Here is a 17,157-nt window from a genome sequence, read left to right as displayed (position 1 = left end):
GTATCAAAAGCTTTGCTAAAGTCAAGGAATAACACATCCACTGCTTTCCCCTCATCCACAGACCCAGTTATCTCCTCATAGAAGGCAATTAGGTTAGTCAGGCATGACTTGTCCTATATTCATCAGTATCACTGGATTCATCATACTGTGTACATAACCACTCCCATTTGTTGATTTTTGGGGAAGTGGAGCCAGGTGCTGAAGGGTTTTGTCTCTTCCACTCCATTATAGTCAGTTCATGCTTCTGGGTCTCAATCTGAGCTTGTATTTCTTGGTCTTTTAACTCCAGGGCTTGCTGGTGTGCAGGCCTTTTTTCATCAACCTCCAGCTGCCTGAGTTCCATGGCTAACCTTTAGGTTTCCTTGGCTTTTTTGTGAGCAGCTTCCTCTCTGGGTGCCTCTGTGTATTTTAGCCTAATTTGAAACTCATGGTCCTTTGCCTTCTCTACAGTTTCCAGTCTGGCCAGATCTAGTTTTGTAGCTGCCTCATTTTCCTGCTTTCTTGTGCTTATTTCCCTCACCCAAAATAAACAAACTGAAAATAACAAATCAGTAACCACTTTGTCTGTTCTCCAGCCACCACACCAAAAACTCACTTAAAATCAGTGCCAATGACTCAAAGCAATCAGCTGTGCACAGATTCTGCTGACTATGCCACTGTGATGGCTTCGGTCACAGAGATTTTTTTGGAACTGTCAGCTGATATGCCGAGACTACCTCTGAGCACGTTTTCTCTGACAGTTTGGGCCTCCAGAACCCTGCCTTGTTGAGCCAGAAACACCAGTCTGCTCCAACATAGACCAGGGTCTGAACCATGCTCCCCAACACTGCAGACTTAACTAAAAACATCTTAAGAAGTGCTCCTGTCTCCAGCACCCAGACACCCAACTCCCAATGGGATCCAAACCCCAGATAAATCCATTTTACTCTTATGAATTTACCCCTTATAAGTTTTATACAATTTGCTGTCCTCTATAACACTGATAGAGAGATATGCACAGCTGTTTGCTCCCCTAGGTATTAATTACTTACTCTGGGTTAATTAATAAGCAAAAGAGATTTTATTAAATATAAAAAGTAGTATTTAAGTGGTTCCAAGTAATAACAGACAGAACAAAGTAAGTTATCAAGCAAAATAAAACACAATGCATAAGTCTAGGCCTAATACATTAAGAAACCAATTACAGATGAAATCTCACCCCCAGAGATGTTCCAATAAGCTTCTTTCACAGACTGAACTCCTTCCTAGTCTGGGTCCAGCAATCATTCACACCCCCATAGTTACTGCACTTTGTTCCAGTTTCTTTCAGGCATGTCTTGTGGATAAAGAGGCCATCTCTTGAGCCAGCTGAAGACCAAATGGAGAGGCTTCCAGAGCCTTTTATATCCTCTCTCTTGTGGGTGGAAACCTCTTTGTTCTTCTGTGTAAAGTCACAGTAACAAGATGGAGTTCTTAGCCACATGGGCAAGTCACACATCCATGAAAGATTCAGCTTTTTGCAGGCCAATGCCATTGTTTACATGTTAGTTTGAATGTTCACAGGAGAGCTCAGAGGTGGATTGGCGTCTCCCAAAGTGCATTGTCAGTTAAGTGTTTCTTGATTGGGCGCTTACTGAGAATAGTCCGTTCTCAAGAAACTGACCAAATGATTCACTGAGGCTACTTAAAATCAAACACATTGCGATACAAGTACATAGCTGTAGGGGTGCTGGCCAGAGCTTGACTCTCTCTGGGGTGGAGGGGAGCCACACTGGCTCACTGCACACTGCTGAGATTTGGGGAATTAGTCCAGCTGCAGGAGTATTTCCTGGCAGCCCTGACAGTAACTGCGATAAACATCGTAAGCCGAGACCCTGGGTCAGGGCGGGACAATATAGAGTCAGGAGCTCAGGCCCTCAGGCAGAGCTGAGCAGCAACAGTATAAATAGTAGCAAGCCCGGGCCCTAGGTCAGGGCAGGGCAATACGGAGTCAGGAGCTCAGGCCCTCAGGCAGGGCTGAGCAACAACAGTACAAACAGTAGGGAGCCCAGGCCCTGGGTCAGGGCGGGGCAACAATGAATCAGGGGCTCAGACCCTCAGCCAGGGATGAGTAGTAACAGTATTGGGAGAGGGGGAGACTGCCACCCACAAGTTGGGTGGTGGGGGGACACAGGCCCTCCCACTCCACTGCGTCCCAGCCCAGGGCCCTAGCAGCGGCAGAAGACCTGCTGCTTAGTCAGTGGGGATCCTGGCCGCAACAGACTGACATGGGCTCTGTCAGTGCTGCAGCCAGACTAGGGTCGGCTACCTCCAGGCTACTTCCAGACTCCCCCTCAGGCAGTATCTGGGTCAGGGTGTTATCTTCTGGGGGGTCCAGCACCATAGGATCCTCGGGGTAGTGGGATAGTGGCAGACCTGGCAGCTTCTCTGGGTAGTGGGCACAGGGCAAGTCTGGAAACGCCCCTGGGTAGCGGGCACAGAGCAGGTCTGGCAACTCCTCCAGGTAGCAGATGCATGGCAGGCCTGGCCAGTCCTGGCGGCCGCCTTCGGCCATGGGGTTCTCCCAGTCGTGGGATAGACTGGAGGTCTCTGGCTTCTCCAGTGGCTGGGGCCTTACTGAGCTCTGAGGGTGAGCCTTTATACTTCTGGGTTATCGCCTGACCCTCTGAGGGGCGGGCTCAGAGCTCTCTAGCTCCTCCCACTCCAGCCTCCGGATGGGCTCTCCCCTCTCTGGGGCAGAGGGGAGCCACACTGCCTCATTACAATAGCCAATATTCATAACTTCAAATACAAAAATGATATAGATATACAGACAGCATAATCATAACCAGCAAACTACAACCTTTTCATAGACACCCCACTTGACCTCCTCTGTACAAGACCTGGTGCAACCATAGGACCCTGGTTGCAACGATGATCTATACAGTCATAGTTCATGTCAATAACATCACAACATATCTAAAGGTAAAGCTATATGGATGAATGCTTCTTCAGCAACTATTTCCAGTGGAAAAGCCTTGAAATGCTTCTGGGAGCTCATTAATCAGGTGATGATGCACTACCACTACATATTTATTTTAAAAATGTCTGCTGTAACTTCACAGTCAAGAGAGAGACAATTTCTCCCAAAGACCTTTCTGGGTCTTAGAATTTGTTGATCTTAGACCTGCAGCTTTGTGAACTGGGGTAGTGGTTGATGCAAAAAGATTCCTGAATGCTGCCTTGATCCAAACCACTTCTCTAGTTCACTAATTTAGTCCTCGCCGATCTTGAGAGACAGCAAAGGACATCCTAAGACAGGGCTTGTACAGACAAGTGTTAGGATGAAATTTACAAACCAGATCATCTATATAGCTGGGAGTATCTGATGCCTTTAAAATCACATTCATGAAATGCTTATTGTTCAGACCTGAACACCTTTGCCACAGGAGCAGGTTAGAAGCTGGGGAAATAATACCCATCACCATCTAGGTAAGTTTTGAGATCTGCAAATAGCAATCCATTTGAGTTTTCCGGTAAAGTTGAGTATTTTATGCTGTTCTTTCCCTGCTTAGCTTTATGTATGTAGAAGAAAAAGGAAACACTTTATTAGGATTCGCTCCAATCTAATTCCTCCTCCATCAATCAGTCTCTAACTAATTCACCTAAAATAAGTTGAATGATGCTAAAATCTTCATTACAAACTTCTCTCTTGAAAAATCTTTATACTATTTTTTATTTTAATTTTAGTTTTGAAACGTATAAAATAGGTTTATTAGATGCTAGTCTGTAAGCAATGATGATCCCCATGCCATATTTAATCCAATCCTGCTTATGACCATTCATAATACTTTCTTTTGAACGCAGAAAATTTAATTCAGTCACCTCAAATCAATAACACATATAGGATCAGATTCACTAGTAGGCTTCAGCTGCTTTCCACTGCTCTTGTGACAGTGTTAATTGGTCAATTGAACAGGCTTTATGGCTGCTCTGCATATCTGAAGAAGCACAAACTAAAGTATACCCATGAGGCCTGCTGTTAAATTAGAGTTTCAATTCTTGTTTCAGTTGGGGTTTTGTGTAAAGTTGATTAAAATTCTCCACTGAAACTTTTTTTTCAGTTAAACTGATTTTTCAATCAAATGTAGATTTTGTGAAATAATTTTGTGATGAAAATAATCATAGACAAGTTTCGAAGCATTGGTTACTTAACAAAAACTCAGTTTCCTGTTTGCATGTACGAATAAATATATTTTTTGAGCATTTATGTGCCCAAATGCCAAGGTAAGAGATATGGTAGTTTTTGGCTGAAAAATGGGGTTCCTCAAGGTATTTAACAATGCAATACAAATAAAATAGAATGCATATCATGAAAAGGTTGGTTGCAAAGTGTAGATAAGGTTAAGTTTTTCAAGTACACTTAAAGTGAAGAATAGAATGAATCATCTTCACATTTTTCACACTGATTATTTGAGAATATACTGTTCATGCCAATATGTAGTTCAAGCTAATTTCCTTTAGTTCCTTGAGTTACATATTGCCCTTTATTATTTTTGGACAAAGTCCACCACTTCATTCTTTACATCCTGATATTCACCTCGTCACTGGTCAATAACTGTTTATTATTCATATCGTTGTTTTGTGTCATGGCAGGTGGATTAGCTATATTCCATTTGTGATGGGTTGGACCACAGAAAACCCCTTGGAAAGTGCCAATTGATATGCTGGGACTCCCTCTAAGCCATTTTCCCTGCCAGCTTGGGACTCCAGAATCTTGCCTGCTTGAGCCAGACACGCTACCCTGCTGCAAATCCAGACCCAGGTCTGAACAATGTCCCCCAGCAGCTGCAAGCTTAACTGAAAACAGCTTAAGAAGTGTTTCCATCTCTAACTCTCAGATGCCCAGCTCCCAGTGGGGTCCAAACCTCAAATAAATCCGTTTTACCCTGTATAAAATGTATACAGGGTAAACTAATAAATTGTTCACTCTCTATAACACTGATAGAGAGATATGCACAGCTGTTTTCTCCCCCAGGTATTAATACATAATCTGGATTAATTAATAAGTAAAAAATGATTTTATAAAATACAAAAAGTAGGATTTAAGTGGTTCCAAGTAATAACAGACAGAACAAAGTAAATTACCAAACAAAATAAAATAAAACACGCAAGTCTATGCCTAATACAGTAAGAAACTGAATACAGATAAAATCTCACCCTCAGAGATGTTCCAGTAAACTTCTTTTACAGACTAGCCTCCTTCTAGTCTGGGTCCAGCAATAAGAACATTAGAATGGTCATACTGGGTCAGACCAAAGGTCCATCCAGCCCAGTATCCTGTCTACCAACAGTGACCAATGCCAGGTGTCTCAGAGGAAGTGAACCTAACAGGTAATGATCAAGTGATCTCTCTCCTGCCATCCATCTCTGAGGCTTGGTCTACACTATGAGTTTACACCGAATTCAGCAGCATTAAACCGATTTAACCTTGCAACCATCCACACAACGAAGCCCTTTATATAGATATAAAGGGCTCTTAAAACCAATTTCTGTACTGCTCCCTGACAAGGGGAGTAGCACTGAAATCAGTATTGCCATGTCGGATTAGGGTTAGTGTGGCAGCAATTCGACAGTATTGGCCTCCGGGCGGTATCCCACAGTCCATCATTGTGACCGCTCTGGAAAGCCAGCTGAACTCGGATGCACTGGCCAGGTAGACAGGAAAAGCCCCGTGAACTTTTGAATTTCATTTCCTGTTTGGCCAGCCAGCGTGGAGAGCTCACCGCACAGGGAGAACCACGCAGAGCTCAAATCAGCACAGGTAAAATGCAGTCTCCTGAGAATCAAAAAAGAGCTCCAGCATGGACTGTAGGGAGGTACTGGATCTGATCGTTGTATGGGGAAGAGGATTCGTGCTAACAGAACTCTGTTCCAAAAGACAAAATGAAGAAACATTTGAAAAAATTTCCAAGGCCATGATGCAGAGAGGCCACACCAGGAACTCAGTACAGTGCCGTGTGAAAGTTAAAGAGCTCAGAGAAGCCTACCAGAAAACCAAAGAAGCAAACAGAAGGTCAGGGGCAGGGCCAAAAACGTGCCGCTTCTACGCTGAGCTGCATGCAATTCTAGGGGGTCTGCCACCACTACCCCACCCCTGTCCGTGGATTCTGAGGTGGGGGTGGTAATCTCAGCCATGCGTAAGGTGTCTGCAGACGGGGAAGATGAGGAGGAAGAAGAGGAGGATGAGCTTGCAGAGAGCACACAGCTCTCCATTCTCCCCAACAACCAGGAGCTTTTTCTCACCCAGACGGAATTACCCTCCCAGCCCTCCCAAACCACTATCCCAGACAATGAAGCCATGGAAGGGACCTCTGGTGAGTGTACCTTTGTAAATATAAAACATGGTTTAAAAGCAAGCGTTTTTTAATGATTAATTTGCCCCGAGCACTTGGGATGCATTCGCGGCCAGTAAAGTTACTGGAAAAATCTGTTAACATGTCTGGGGTTGGAGCAGAAATCCTCCAGGGGCATCTCCATGAAGCCCTCCTGGAGGTACTCCAAAAGCCTTTGCAGAAGGTTTCTGGGAAAGGCAGCCTTATTCCGTCCTCCATGGTAGGACACTTGACCATGCCATGCATGTAGCAAGTAATCTGGTATCATTGCATGACAAACCTAGCTGCATATGGTCCTGGTGTTTGCTGGCATTCAGCCAACATCCGTTCTTTATCTCTCTGTGTTATCCTCAGGAAAGTAATATCATCCATGGTAACCTGGTTGAAATTCAGGAATTTAATTAAGGGGACAGAGATGGTTGGGCTGTTTGCCTGTGGCTTAAAAGAAATCCTTCCCTGCAGCTAGCCAAGCAGGGGGAGGGGGGTGATTGGCGCTGAGCTTTATCGCGTTTGGCTAGCTGGGATCTTCCCTGCTACCAGCAACGTGGTAGGGGGGAGGGTGGCTAGCAGCAATCTTCCATGATACCAGCCATGCGGTAGGGGGAGGGGTAAAGCGATCATCCCAGAGAATTGGATGGGGGTGGTTCTGGTGCTGCACGTTAACAGGAAAGTAGCAACACTCAACAGGCTTTCCTTGCTATTTGGGAAAGGAGGGCGCTGGATATATGAAGGCTGCAGAAGCCGAAAGACAATGGCTTACCATGGCCGCATGCAAGCCGAATTCTGATGCCTGGATCTGCGTCTGTGATCTCTAACACCAAAGCCGCAGACACTCAATATTAAGATGCAAAATGCAACCTTGTAGTGAGATCACACGTGCTATATAAGGTGAATAGTGTTGTTCACCAAGAAAGAGTATAACCATTATTCTGTAAAATGTATCTGTTTAAATACTTCTCTCCCTTTTTTCTCTCCCTCCTGCAGCTGCAAATTTTTCAAGTCTCCCTCCTCCATCCCGAAGGCTATCTCATATAAGGCGGCGGAAAAAAAAGACGCGAGACGAAATGTTCTCGGAAATCATGGAAGTGACCCACAATGAAAGAACTCATCTGAATGAGTTGAAGGACGTGGTATCAAAGTACAGGAAAGATGCCAGTGACCGTGAGGACAGGAGGGACCAACGTGAGGATAGGAGGGACGAATGTGAGGAGAGGAAAGGCGCTCGAGATGAGAGGTGGTGGCAGGAACATCCGAGGTGTCGGGATGCAACTTTGGGGCTGCTGCATGATCAAACGGACATGCTCTGGCATCTGGTGGAGCTTCAGGAACAGCAGCAGGATCACAGAGTGCTGCTGCAGCCCCTGTATAACCTCCCTCCCCCCTCACTATGTTCCTTAGCCTCCTCACCCACCAGATGACTAAGAACGCATGCGAGGGAGGCTCCGTGCACCTGCCCATTCCACCCCAGTGGTCAGCCCAACCAAAAGGCTGTCATTATTTTGAAATTTTTTTAGTGGCATTTTCCTTCCCTCCTCCCAAACACCATTTGGGCTACCTTGTCAGTTCTCACCCTCTTTTTATAATTAATAAATAAATAATACATGATTTTTAAACGAGTGTGATTTTATTTCCTTAGGAAGCAAGCGGTAATCGAAGGGGGAGGGTGGGTGGCTTACAGGGAATGAGTCAATCAAGGGGGAGGGAGGTTTCATCAAGGAAAAACAAACACAACAGTCACACAGTATCCTGGCCCATGATGAAACTGGTTTTCAAAGCTTCTCTGATGTGTACCACTTCCTGGTGTGCTCTTCTAATCGCCCTGGTGTCTTGCTGCATGTAATCAGTGGCCAGGTGATTTGCCTCAGCCTCCCACCCCGCCCTAAAGGTCTCCCCTTACTCTCAAAGAGATTGTGGAGCAGACAGCAAGAAGCAATAACAATGGGGACATTGGTTTGGCTGAGGTCTGAGCGAGTCAGTAACGTGCGCCAGTGTCCCTTTAAACGTCCAAATGAACATTCTACCACCAGCCTTGCTCAGCCTGTAGTTGAACAACTCCTGATTACTGTCCAGGCTGCCTGTGTATGGCTTCATGAGCCATGGCATCAAGAGGTCGGCTGGGTCCCCCAGGATAACTACAGGCATTTCAACATCCCCAAATGTTAATTTCTGGTCTGGGAAGTAATTCCCTTGCTGCAGCCTGTTTGAAGAACAGCTAGCCAAAAATCAAAAGGTAATCACAAAATGTTTAAGTACATCAGAAGCAGGAAGCCTGCTAAACAACCAGTGGGCCCTGGACGATCGAGATACAAAAGGAGCACTTAAAGATGATAAAGTCATTGCGGAGAAACTAAATGAATTCTTTGCTTCAGTCTTCATGGCTGAGGATGTTAGGAGATTCCGAAACCTGAGCCGTCCTTTGTAGGTGACAAATCTGAGGAATTGTCACAGATTGAAGTGTCACTAGAAGAGGTTTTGGAATTAACTGATAAACTTAACAGTACCAAGTCACTGTGACCAGATGGGATTCACTCAAGAGTTCTGAAAGAACTCAAATGTGAAATTGCAGAACTATTAACTATGGTTTGTAACCTGTGCTTTAAATCGTTCCTGTACCTAATGACTGGAAATAGCTAATGTTAAAGCCAATATTTATAAAAGGCTCTAGAGGTGATCCTGACAATTACAGACTGGTAAGTCTAATGTCAGTACCAGGCAAATTAGTTGAAGCAATAGTAAAGAATAAAATTATCAGACACATAGAAGGACATAAATTGTTGGCAAAAGTCAACATGGTTTCTGTAAGGGGAAATCATGTCTTACTAATCTATTAGAGTTCTTTGAAGGGGTCAACAAATAATGGACAAGGGGGATCCCGTGGACATAGTTTACTTAGATTGCTAGAAAGCCTTTGACAAGGTCTCTCACCAAAGGCTCTTATGTAAATTAAGTTGTCATGGGATAAGAGGAAGATCCTTTCATGGATTGAGAACTGGTTAAAACACAGGGAAAAAAGGAAGGAATAAATGGTCAATTTTCAGAATGGAGAGGGCTAACTAGTGGTTTCCCCAAGGGTCGGTCCTAGGACCAATCCTATTGAACTTATTCATAAATGATCTGAGAAGGGGTAAACAGTGAGGTGGCAAGGTTTGCAGATGATACTAAACTGCTTAAGATAGTTAAGACCAAAGCAGACTGTGAAGAACTTCAAAAAGATCTCACAAAACTAAGTGATTGGGCAAAAAAATGGCAAATGAAATTTAATGTGGATAAATGTAAAGTAATGCACATTGGAAAAAATAACCCCAACTATATATACAATATGATGGGGCTAATTTAGCTACGACTAATCAGGAAAGAGATCTTGGAGTCATCGTGGAATCTTGAAGACATCCATGCAGTGTGCAGGGGCATAAAAAAGCAACAGGATGTTAGGAATTATTTAAAAGGAATAGAGAATAGATGGAGAATATTTTATTGCCTATATAAATCCATGGTACACCCACATCTTGAATACTGCATACCAATGTGGTCTTCTCGTTTCAAATAAGATATACTGACATTAGAAAAGGTTCAGAGAAAGGAACTAAAATGATTAGGGGTTGGAATGGGTCCATATGAGGAGAGATTAAGAGGCTAGACTTTTCAGCTTGGAAAGAGGGACTAAGGGGGATATGATAGAGATATATAATCATGAGTGGTGTTGAGAAAGTGAATAAGAAAAGTTATTTACTTGTTCCCATAAATAAACTAGGGGTCACCAAATGAAATTAATGGGCAGCAGGTTTAAAACAAATAAAAGGAAGTTCTTCTTCACACTGTGCACAGCCAACCTGTGGAATTCCTTGCCTGAGGAGATTGTGAAGGCTAGGACTATAACAGCGTTTAAAAGAACTGTTAAATTCATGGAGGTTAAGTTCATTAATGGCTATTAGCCAGAATGAGTAAGGAATGGTTCCCTAGCCTCTGTTTGTCAGGGTATGTCTACACTACGGGATTATTCCGATTTTACCGAAACTGGTTTTTTAAAACAGTTGTAAACGTTGAGTGCATGCGGCCACATTAAGCACATTAATTCGGCGGTGTGCGTCATGTCCAAGGCTAGTGTCGATTTTGGAGCATTGCACTGTGGGTAGCTATCCATAGTTCCCGCAGTCTCCCCTGCCATTGGAATTCTGAGTTGAGGTCCCAGCGCCTGATGGGGCAAAAACATTGTCGCAGGTGGTTCTGGCTACAGCCTCACCCTTCCTCCATGCAAGCAGCAGACAACCGTTTCGCGCCTTTTTCCCTAGGTGAACTGTGCAGACGCCATACCACGGCAAGCATGGACCCTGCTCAGCTCAAGACAGCAATCATGGACGTTGTAAACACCTCACAAATTATCGTGCAGTTTATGCTGAACTAGGACCTGCAAAACCAGTGGGGAGGAGGTGGCTATGGCAGTGTGACAACGAGAGTGATGAGGACATGAATACAGAATTCTCTCAAACTGCGGGCTCCTGCGCTTTGGAGATTATGCTGGTAATGGGGCAGGTTTAGCCAATTGAACGCCGATTTTTGCCTGGGAAACAAGCACAGACTGGTGGGACCGCATAGTGTTGCAGGTGTGGGACGATTCCAGTGGCTGCGAAACTTTTGCATGCATAAGGGACTTTTCATGGAACTTTGTGACTTGCTTTCCCCTGCCCTGAAACGCCAGAATACCAAGATGAGAGCAGCCGTCACGATTGAAGCGAAGTGCAATAGCCCTCTGGAAGCTTGCAACACAGACGAGCTACTGGTCAGTCGGGAATCGATTTGGAGTGGGCAAATCTACTGTGAGGGCTGCTGTGATGCAAATAGCAGAGAAATCATTAAGCTGCTTCCACGAAAGATTGTTGACTCTGGGAAATTGCAGGTTAGTGATGGCTTTGCTGCAATGGGATTCCCTAACTGTGGGGGCGAGGGGGCGATAGATGAACCCATATCCCTATCTTGGCACTCTGATATCATATCAGAGCCACAGGGCACCCAGGATGTAACTGCAAGGAGGTACTTTTCAATGTTGCTGCAACACTGGTGGATCACAAGGGACGATTCACCAACATCCACATGGGATGGCCAGGAAGGGTTCATGACGCTTGTGTCTTCAGAAACACTACTCTGTTTAAATGGCTGCAGCAAGGAATTACTTCCCAGACCAGAAATTAACATTTGGGGATGTTGAAATGCCTGTATTATCCTGGGGGACCCAGCCGACCTCTTGATGCCATGGCTCATGAAGCCATACACAGGCAGCCTGGACAGTAATCAGGAGTTGTTCAACTACAGGCTGAGCAAGGCTGGTGGGGAATGTTCATTTGACGTTTAAGGGGACCACTGGCGCATTTTATGACTCGCTCAGACCTCAGCCAAACCAATGTCCCCATTGTTATTGCTTCTTGCTGCTGCTCCACAATCTCTTTGAGAGTAAGGGAGACCTTTAGGGCGGCGGGGTGGGAGGCTGAGGCAAATCACCTGGCCCTGATTACATGCAGCAAGCACCAGGGCGATTAGAAGAGCACACCAGGAAGTGGTACACATCAAGAAAGCTTTGAAACCAGTTTCATCATGGGCCAGGATACTGTTTTGACTGTTTGTTTTGTTTTTCCTTATAAACCTCCTCCCCTTGATTACTCATTCCTGTAAGCCACCCACCCTCCCCTTCGATTACCGCTTGCTTCCTAAGGAAATAAATCACACTCGTTTAAAATCATGTATTATTTATTTTTAATATAAAGGAGGGTGAGAACTGACAAGTAGCCCAAATGGTGCTTTGGGAGAGGAAGGAAAATGCACTAAAAAATTTCAAAATAATGACAGCCTTTTGGTTGGGCTGACCACTGGGGTGGAATGGGCAGTGCACGGAGCCTCCTCGCATGCGTTCTTATCATCTGGTGGGTGAGGAGGCTAAGGAACATAGTGAGGGGGAGGGAGGTTATACAGGGCTGCAGCAGCACTTGTGATCCTGCTGCTGTTCCTGAAGTCCACCAGATGCCAGAGCTGTCCGTTTGATCATTGCAGCAGCCCCAAAGTTGCATCCGACACCTCGGATGTTCCTGCCACCACCTCTCATCTCGAGCGCCTTTCCTCTCCTCACATTCGTCCCTCCTATCCTCACGTTGGTCCCTCCTGTCCTCACGGTCACTGGCATCTTTCCTGTACTTTGATACCGTCCTTCAAACTCATTCAGATGAGTCTTTCATTGTGGGTCACTTCCATGATTTCCCGAGAACTTTGTCTCGCGTCTTTTTTTCCGCCGCCTTATATGAGAAAGCCTTCGGGATGGGAGATCTCTCTTCTTATTTTGAAGAACAGCTAGCCAAAAAATCAAAAGGTAATCACAAAATGTTAAGTACATCAGAAGCAGGAAAGCCTGCTAAACAACCAGTGGGGCCCTGGACGATCGAGATACAAAAGGAGCACTTAAAGATGATAAAGTCATTGCGGAGAAACTAAATGAATTCTTTGCTTCAGTCTTCATGGCGAGGATGTTAGGAGATTCCGAAACCTGAGCCGTCCTTTGTAGGTGACAAATCTGAGGAATTGTCACAGATTGAAGTGTCACTAGAAGAGGTTTTGGAATTAATATAAACTTAACGATACCAAGTCACTGTGACCAGATGGATTCACTCAAGAGTTCTGAAAGAACTCAAATGTGAAATTGCAGAACTATTAACTATGGTTGTACCTGTGCTTTAAATCGGTTCCTGTACCTAATGACTGGAAATAGCTAATTAAACCAATATTTAAAAAAGGCTCTAGAGGTGATCCTGACAATTACAGACTGGTAAGTCTAATGTCAGTACAGGCAAATTAGTTGAAGCAATAGTAAAGAAAAAATTATCAGACACATTAGAGAGAGGACATAAATGTTGGCACAAAGTCAACATGGTTCTGTAAGGGGAAATCATGTCTTACTAATCTATTAGAGTTCTTTGAAGGGGTCAACAAATATATGGACAAGGGGGATCCCGTGGACATAGTTTACTTAGATTGCTAGAAAGCCTTTGACAAGGTCTCTCACCAAAGGCTCTTATGTAAATTAAGTTGTCATGGGATAAGAGGGAAGATCCTTTCATGGATTGAGAATGGTTAAAACACAGGGAACAAAAGGAAGGAATAAATGGTCAATTTTCAGAATGGAGAGGGCTAACTCTAGTGTGTTCCCCAAGGGTCGTCCTAGGACCAATCCATTGAACTTATTCATAAATGATCTGGAGAAAGGGGAAACAGTGAGGTGGCAAGGTTGCAGATGATACTAAACTGCTTAGATAGTTAAGACCAAGCAGACTGTGAAGAATTCAAAAAGATCTCACAAAACTAAGTGATTGGGCAAAAAAATGGCAAATGAAATTTAATGTGGATAAATGTAAAGTATGCACATTGGAAAAAATAACCCCAACTATATATACATATGATGGGGCTAATTTAGCTACGACTAATCAGGAAAGAGATCTTGGAGTCATCGTGAAGTCTCTGAAGACATCCATGCAGTGTGCAGGGGAGTCAAAAAGCAAACAGGATGTTAGGAATTATTAAAAAGGGATAGAGAATAAGATGGAGAATATTTTATGCCCTTATATAAATCCATGGTACACCCACATCTTGAATACTGCATACCAATGTGGTCTTCTCGTTCAAATAAGATATACTGACATTAGAAAAGGTTCAGAGAAAGGCAACTAAAATGATTAGGGGTTGGAATGGTCCATATGAGGAGAGATAAAGAGGCTAGACTTTTCAGCTTGGAAAAGAGGGGACTAAGGGGGATATGATAGAGATATATAAAATCATGAGCGGTGTGGAGAAAGTGAATAAGAAAAGTTATTTACTGTTCCCATAATTAAGACTACGGGGTCACCAAATGAAATTAATGGGCAGCAGGTTTAAAACAAATAAAAGGAAGTTCTTCTTCACACTGTGCACAGCCACCTGTGGAATTCCTTGCCTGAGGAGATTGTGAAGGCTAGGACTATAACAGCGTTAAAAAGAAACTGGTTAAATTCATGGAGGTTAAGTTCATTAATGGCTATTAGCCAGAATGAGTAAGAATGGTGGTCCCTAGCCTCTGTTTGTCAGGGTATGTCTTACACTACGGGATTATTCCGATTTTACCGAAACTGGTTTTTTAAAACAGATTGTATAACGTTGAGTGCATGCGGCCACATTAAGCACATTAATCGGCGGTGTGCCATGTACCAAGGCTAGTGTCGATTTCTGGAGCATTGCACTTGGGGTAGCTATCCATAGTTTCCCGCAGTCTCCCCTGCCCATTGGAATTCTGAGTGAGTCCCAGCGCCTGATGGGGCAAAAACATTGTCGCAGGTGGTTCTGGCTACAGCTCACCCCTCCCTCCATGCAAGCAGCAGACAACCGTTTCGCGCCTTTTTCCCTAGGTGAACTGTGCAGACGCCATACCAGGCAAGCATGGACCCTGCTCAGCTCAAGACAGCAATCATGGACGTTGTAAACACCTCACAAATTATCGTGCAGTTTATGCTGAACTAGGACCTGCAAAACCATGTGGGAGGAGGTGGCTATGGCAGTGTGACAACGAGAGTGATGAGGACATGAATACAGAATTCTCTCAAACTGCGGCTCCTGCGCTTTGGAGATTATGCTGGTAATGGGGCAGGTTTCAGCATTGAACCCGATTTTGGCCTGGGAAACAGCACAGACTGGTGGGACCGCATAGTGTTGCAGGTGTGGACGATTCCAGTGGCTGCGAAACTTTTGCATGCATAAGGGCACTTTTCATGGAACTTTGTGACTTGCTTTCCCCTGCCTGAAACGCCAGAATACCAAGATGAGAGCAGCCGTCACAGTTGAGGAAGCGCCAGGGCAATAGCCCTCTTGAAGCTTGCAACACCAGACAAGCACTGTCAGTCGGGAATGATTGGAGTGGCAATCTGTGAGGGCTGCTGTGATGCAAATAGCCAGAGAAATCATTAAGCTGCTGCCACGAAAGATTGTGACACGGGAAATGTGCAGGTCAAGTGGATGGCTTTGCTGCAATGGGATTCCCTAAACTGTGGGGGCGGGGCGATAGATGAACCCATATCCCTATCTTGGCACTCTGAATCCCATATCAGAGCACCAGGGACCCAGGATGTAAACTGCAAGGGTACTTTTCACATGGTGCTGCAAGCACTGGTGGATCACAAGGGACGATTCACCAAATCCACATGGGATGGCCAGGAAGGGTTCATGACGCTTGTGTCTTCAGAAACACTACTCCGTGTTTAAATGGCTGCAAGCAAGGAATTACTTCCCAGACCGAAAATTAACATTTGGATGTTGAAATGCCTGTAGTTATCCTGGGGACCCAGCCGACCTCTTGATGCCATGGCTCATGAAGCCATACACAGGCAGCCTGGACAGTAATCAGAGTTGTTCAACTACAGGCATGAGCAAGGCTGGTGGTAGAATGTTCATTTGACGTTTAAGGGACGGACTGGCGCACGTTACTTGACTCGCTCAGACCTCAGCCAAAACCAATGTCCCATTGTATTGCTTCTTGCTGTCTGCTCCACAATCTCTTGAGAGTAAGGGAGACCTTTAGGGGGGTGGAGGCTGAGGCAAATCACCTGGCACTGATTACATGCAGCAAGACACCAGGGCGATTAGAAGAGCCACCAGGAAAGTGGTACACATCAGAGAAGCTTTGAAAACCAGTTTCATCATGCCAGGATACTGTGTGACTGTTGTGTTTTGTTTTTTCCTGAGAAACCTCCCTCCCCCTTGAATTTGGACTCATTCCTTAAGCCACCCACCCTCCCCTTCGATTACCGCTTGCTTCCTAAGGAAATAAAATCACACTCGTTTAAAAATCATGTATTATTTATTTATTAATTATAAAAAGAGGGTGAGAACTGACAAGGTAGCCCAAATGGTTTGGGAGAAAAGGAAATGCCACTAAAAAAATTTCAAAAAATGACAGCCTTTTGGTTGGGCTGACCACTGGGTGATGGGCAGGTGCCGGAGCCTCCCTCGCATGCGTTCTTAGTCATCTGGTGGGTGAGGAGGCTAAGGAACATAGTGAGGGGAGGGAGGTTATACAGGGGCTGCAGCAGCACTCTTGTGACCTGCTGCTGTTCCTGAAGCTCACCAGATGCCAGAGCATGCCGTTTGTCATGCAGCAGCCCCAAAGTTGCATCCCGACACCTCGGATGTTCCTGCCACCACCTCATCTCGAGCGCCTTTCCTCTCCTCACATCGTCCCTCCTATCCTCACGTTGGTCCTCCTGTCCTCACGGCACTGGCATCTTCTGTATTTGATACCACGTCTTCAACTCATTCAGTGAGTTTTTCATTGTGGGTCACTTCATGATTTCCCGAGAACATTCGTCTCGCGTCTTTTTTTTCGCCGCCTTATATGAGATAGCCTTCGGGATGGAGGAGGGAGACTTGAAAAATATCTAGCGAGGAGGGAGAAAAAGGGAGAGAAGTATTTAAACAGATACATTTTACAGAATAATGGTTATACTCTTCTTGTGAACACACTATTCACCTTATAAGCACGTGTGATCTCACTACAAGGTTGCATTTTGCATCTAATATTGAGTGTCTGCGGCTTTGGTGTTAGAGATCACAGACGCAGATCCAGCATCGAATTCGGCTTGCATGCGGCCATGGTAAGCCATTGTCTTTCGGCTTCTGCAGCCTTCATATATCCAGCGCCCTCCTTTCCCAAATAGCAAGGAAAGCCTGTTGAGTGTTGCTACTTCCTGTTAACGTGCAGACCAAACCACCCCCATCCAAAATTCGTGCCTGCAGGGATGAAAAG

At 44.9% G+C, this 17,157-nt stretch overlaps 1 protein-coding gene across 1 annotated transcript; it reads left to right on the top strand.

Annotated features, from left to right (window-relative positions):
- Positions 1–6,054: 6,054 nt before the first annotated feature.
- LOC142046837 (uncharacterized) lies at positions 6,055–7,880 on the top strand. The gene is made up of 2 exons (XM_075065999.1): positions 6,055–6,335; positions 7,338–7,880. The coding sequence occupies exons 1-2, from the start codon at positions 6,155–6,157 to the stop codon at positions 7,769–7,771; spliced, it is 615 nt and encodes a 204-aa protein (XP_074922100.1). The 5' UTR covers positions 6,055–6,154; the 3' UTR covers positions 7,772–7,880.
- Positions 7,881–17,157: the final 9,277 nt, after the last annotated feature.

Source organism: Chelonoidis abingdonii, chromosome 4, assembly GCF_003597395.2.
Source record: "Chelonoidis abingdonii isolate Lonesome George chromosome 4, CheloAbing_2.0, whole genome shotgun sequence".
Taxonomy (NCBI): Eukaryota; Metazoa; Chordata; order Testudines; family Testudinidae; genus Chelonoidis; species Chelonoidis abingdonii.
The sequence above is the reverse complement of the archived record's forward strand: the minus strand, read 5'-3'. Positions and strand labels throughout refer to the sequence as shown.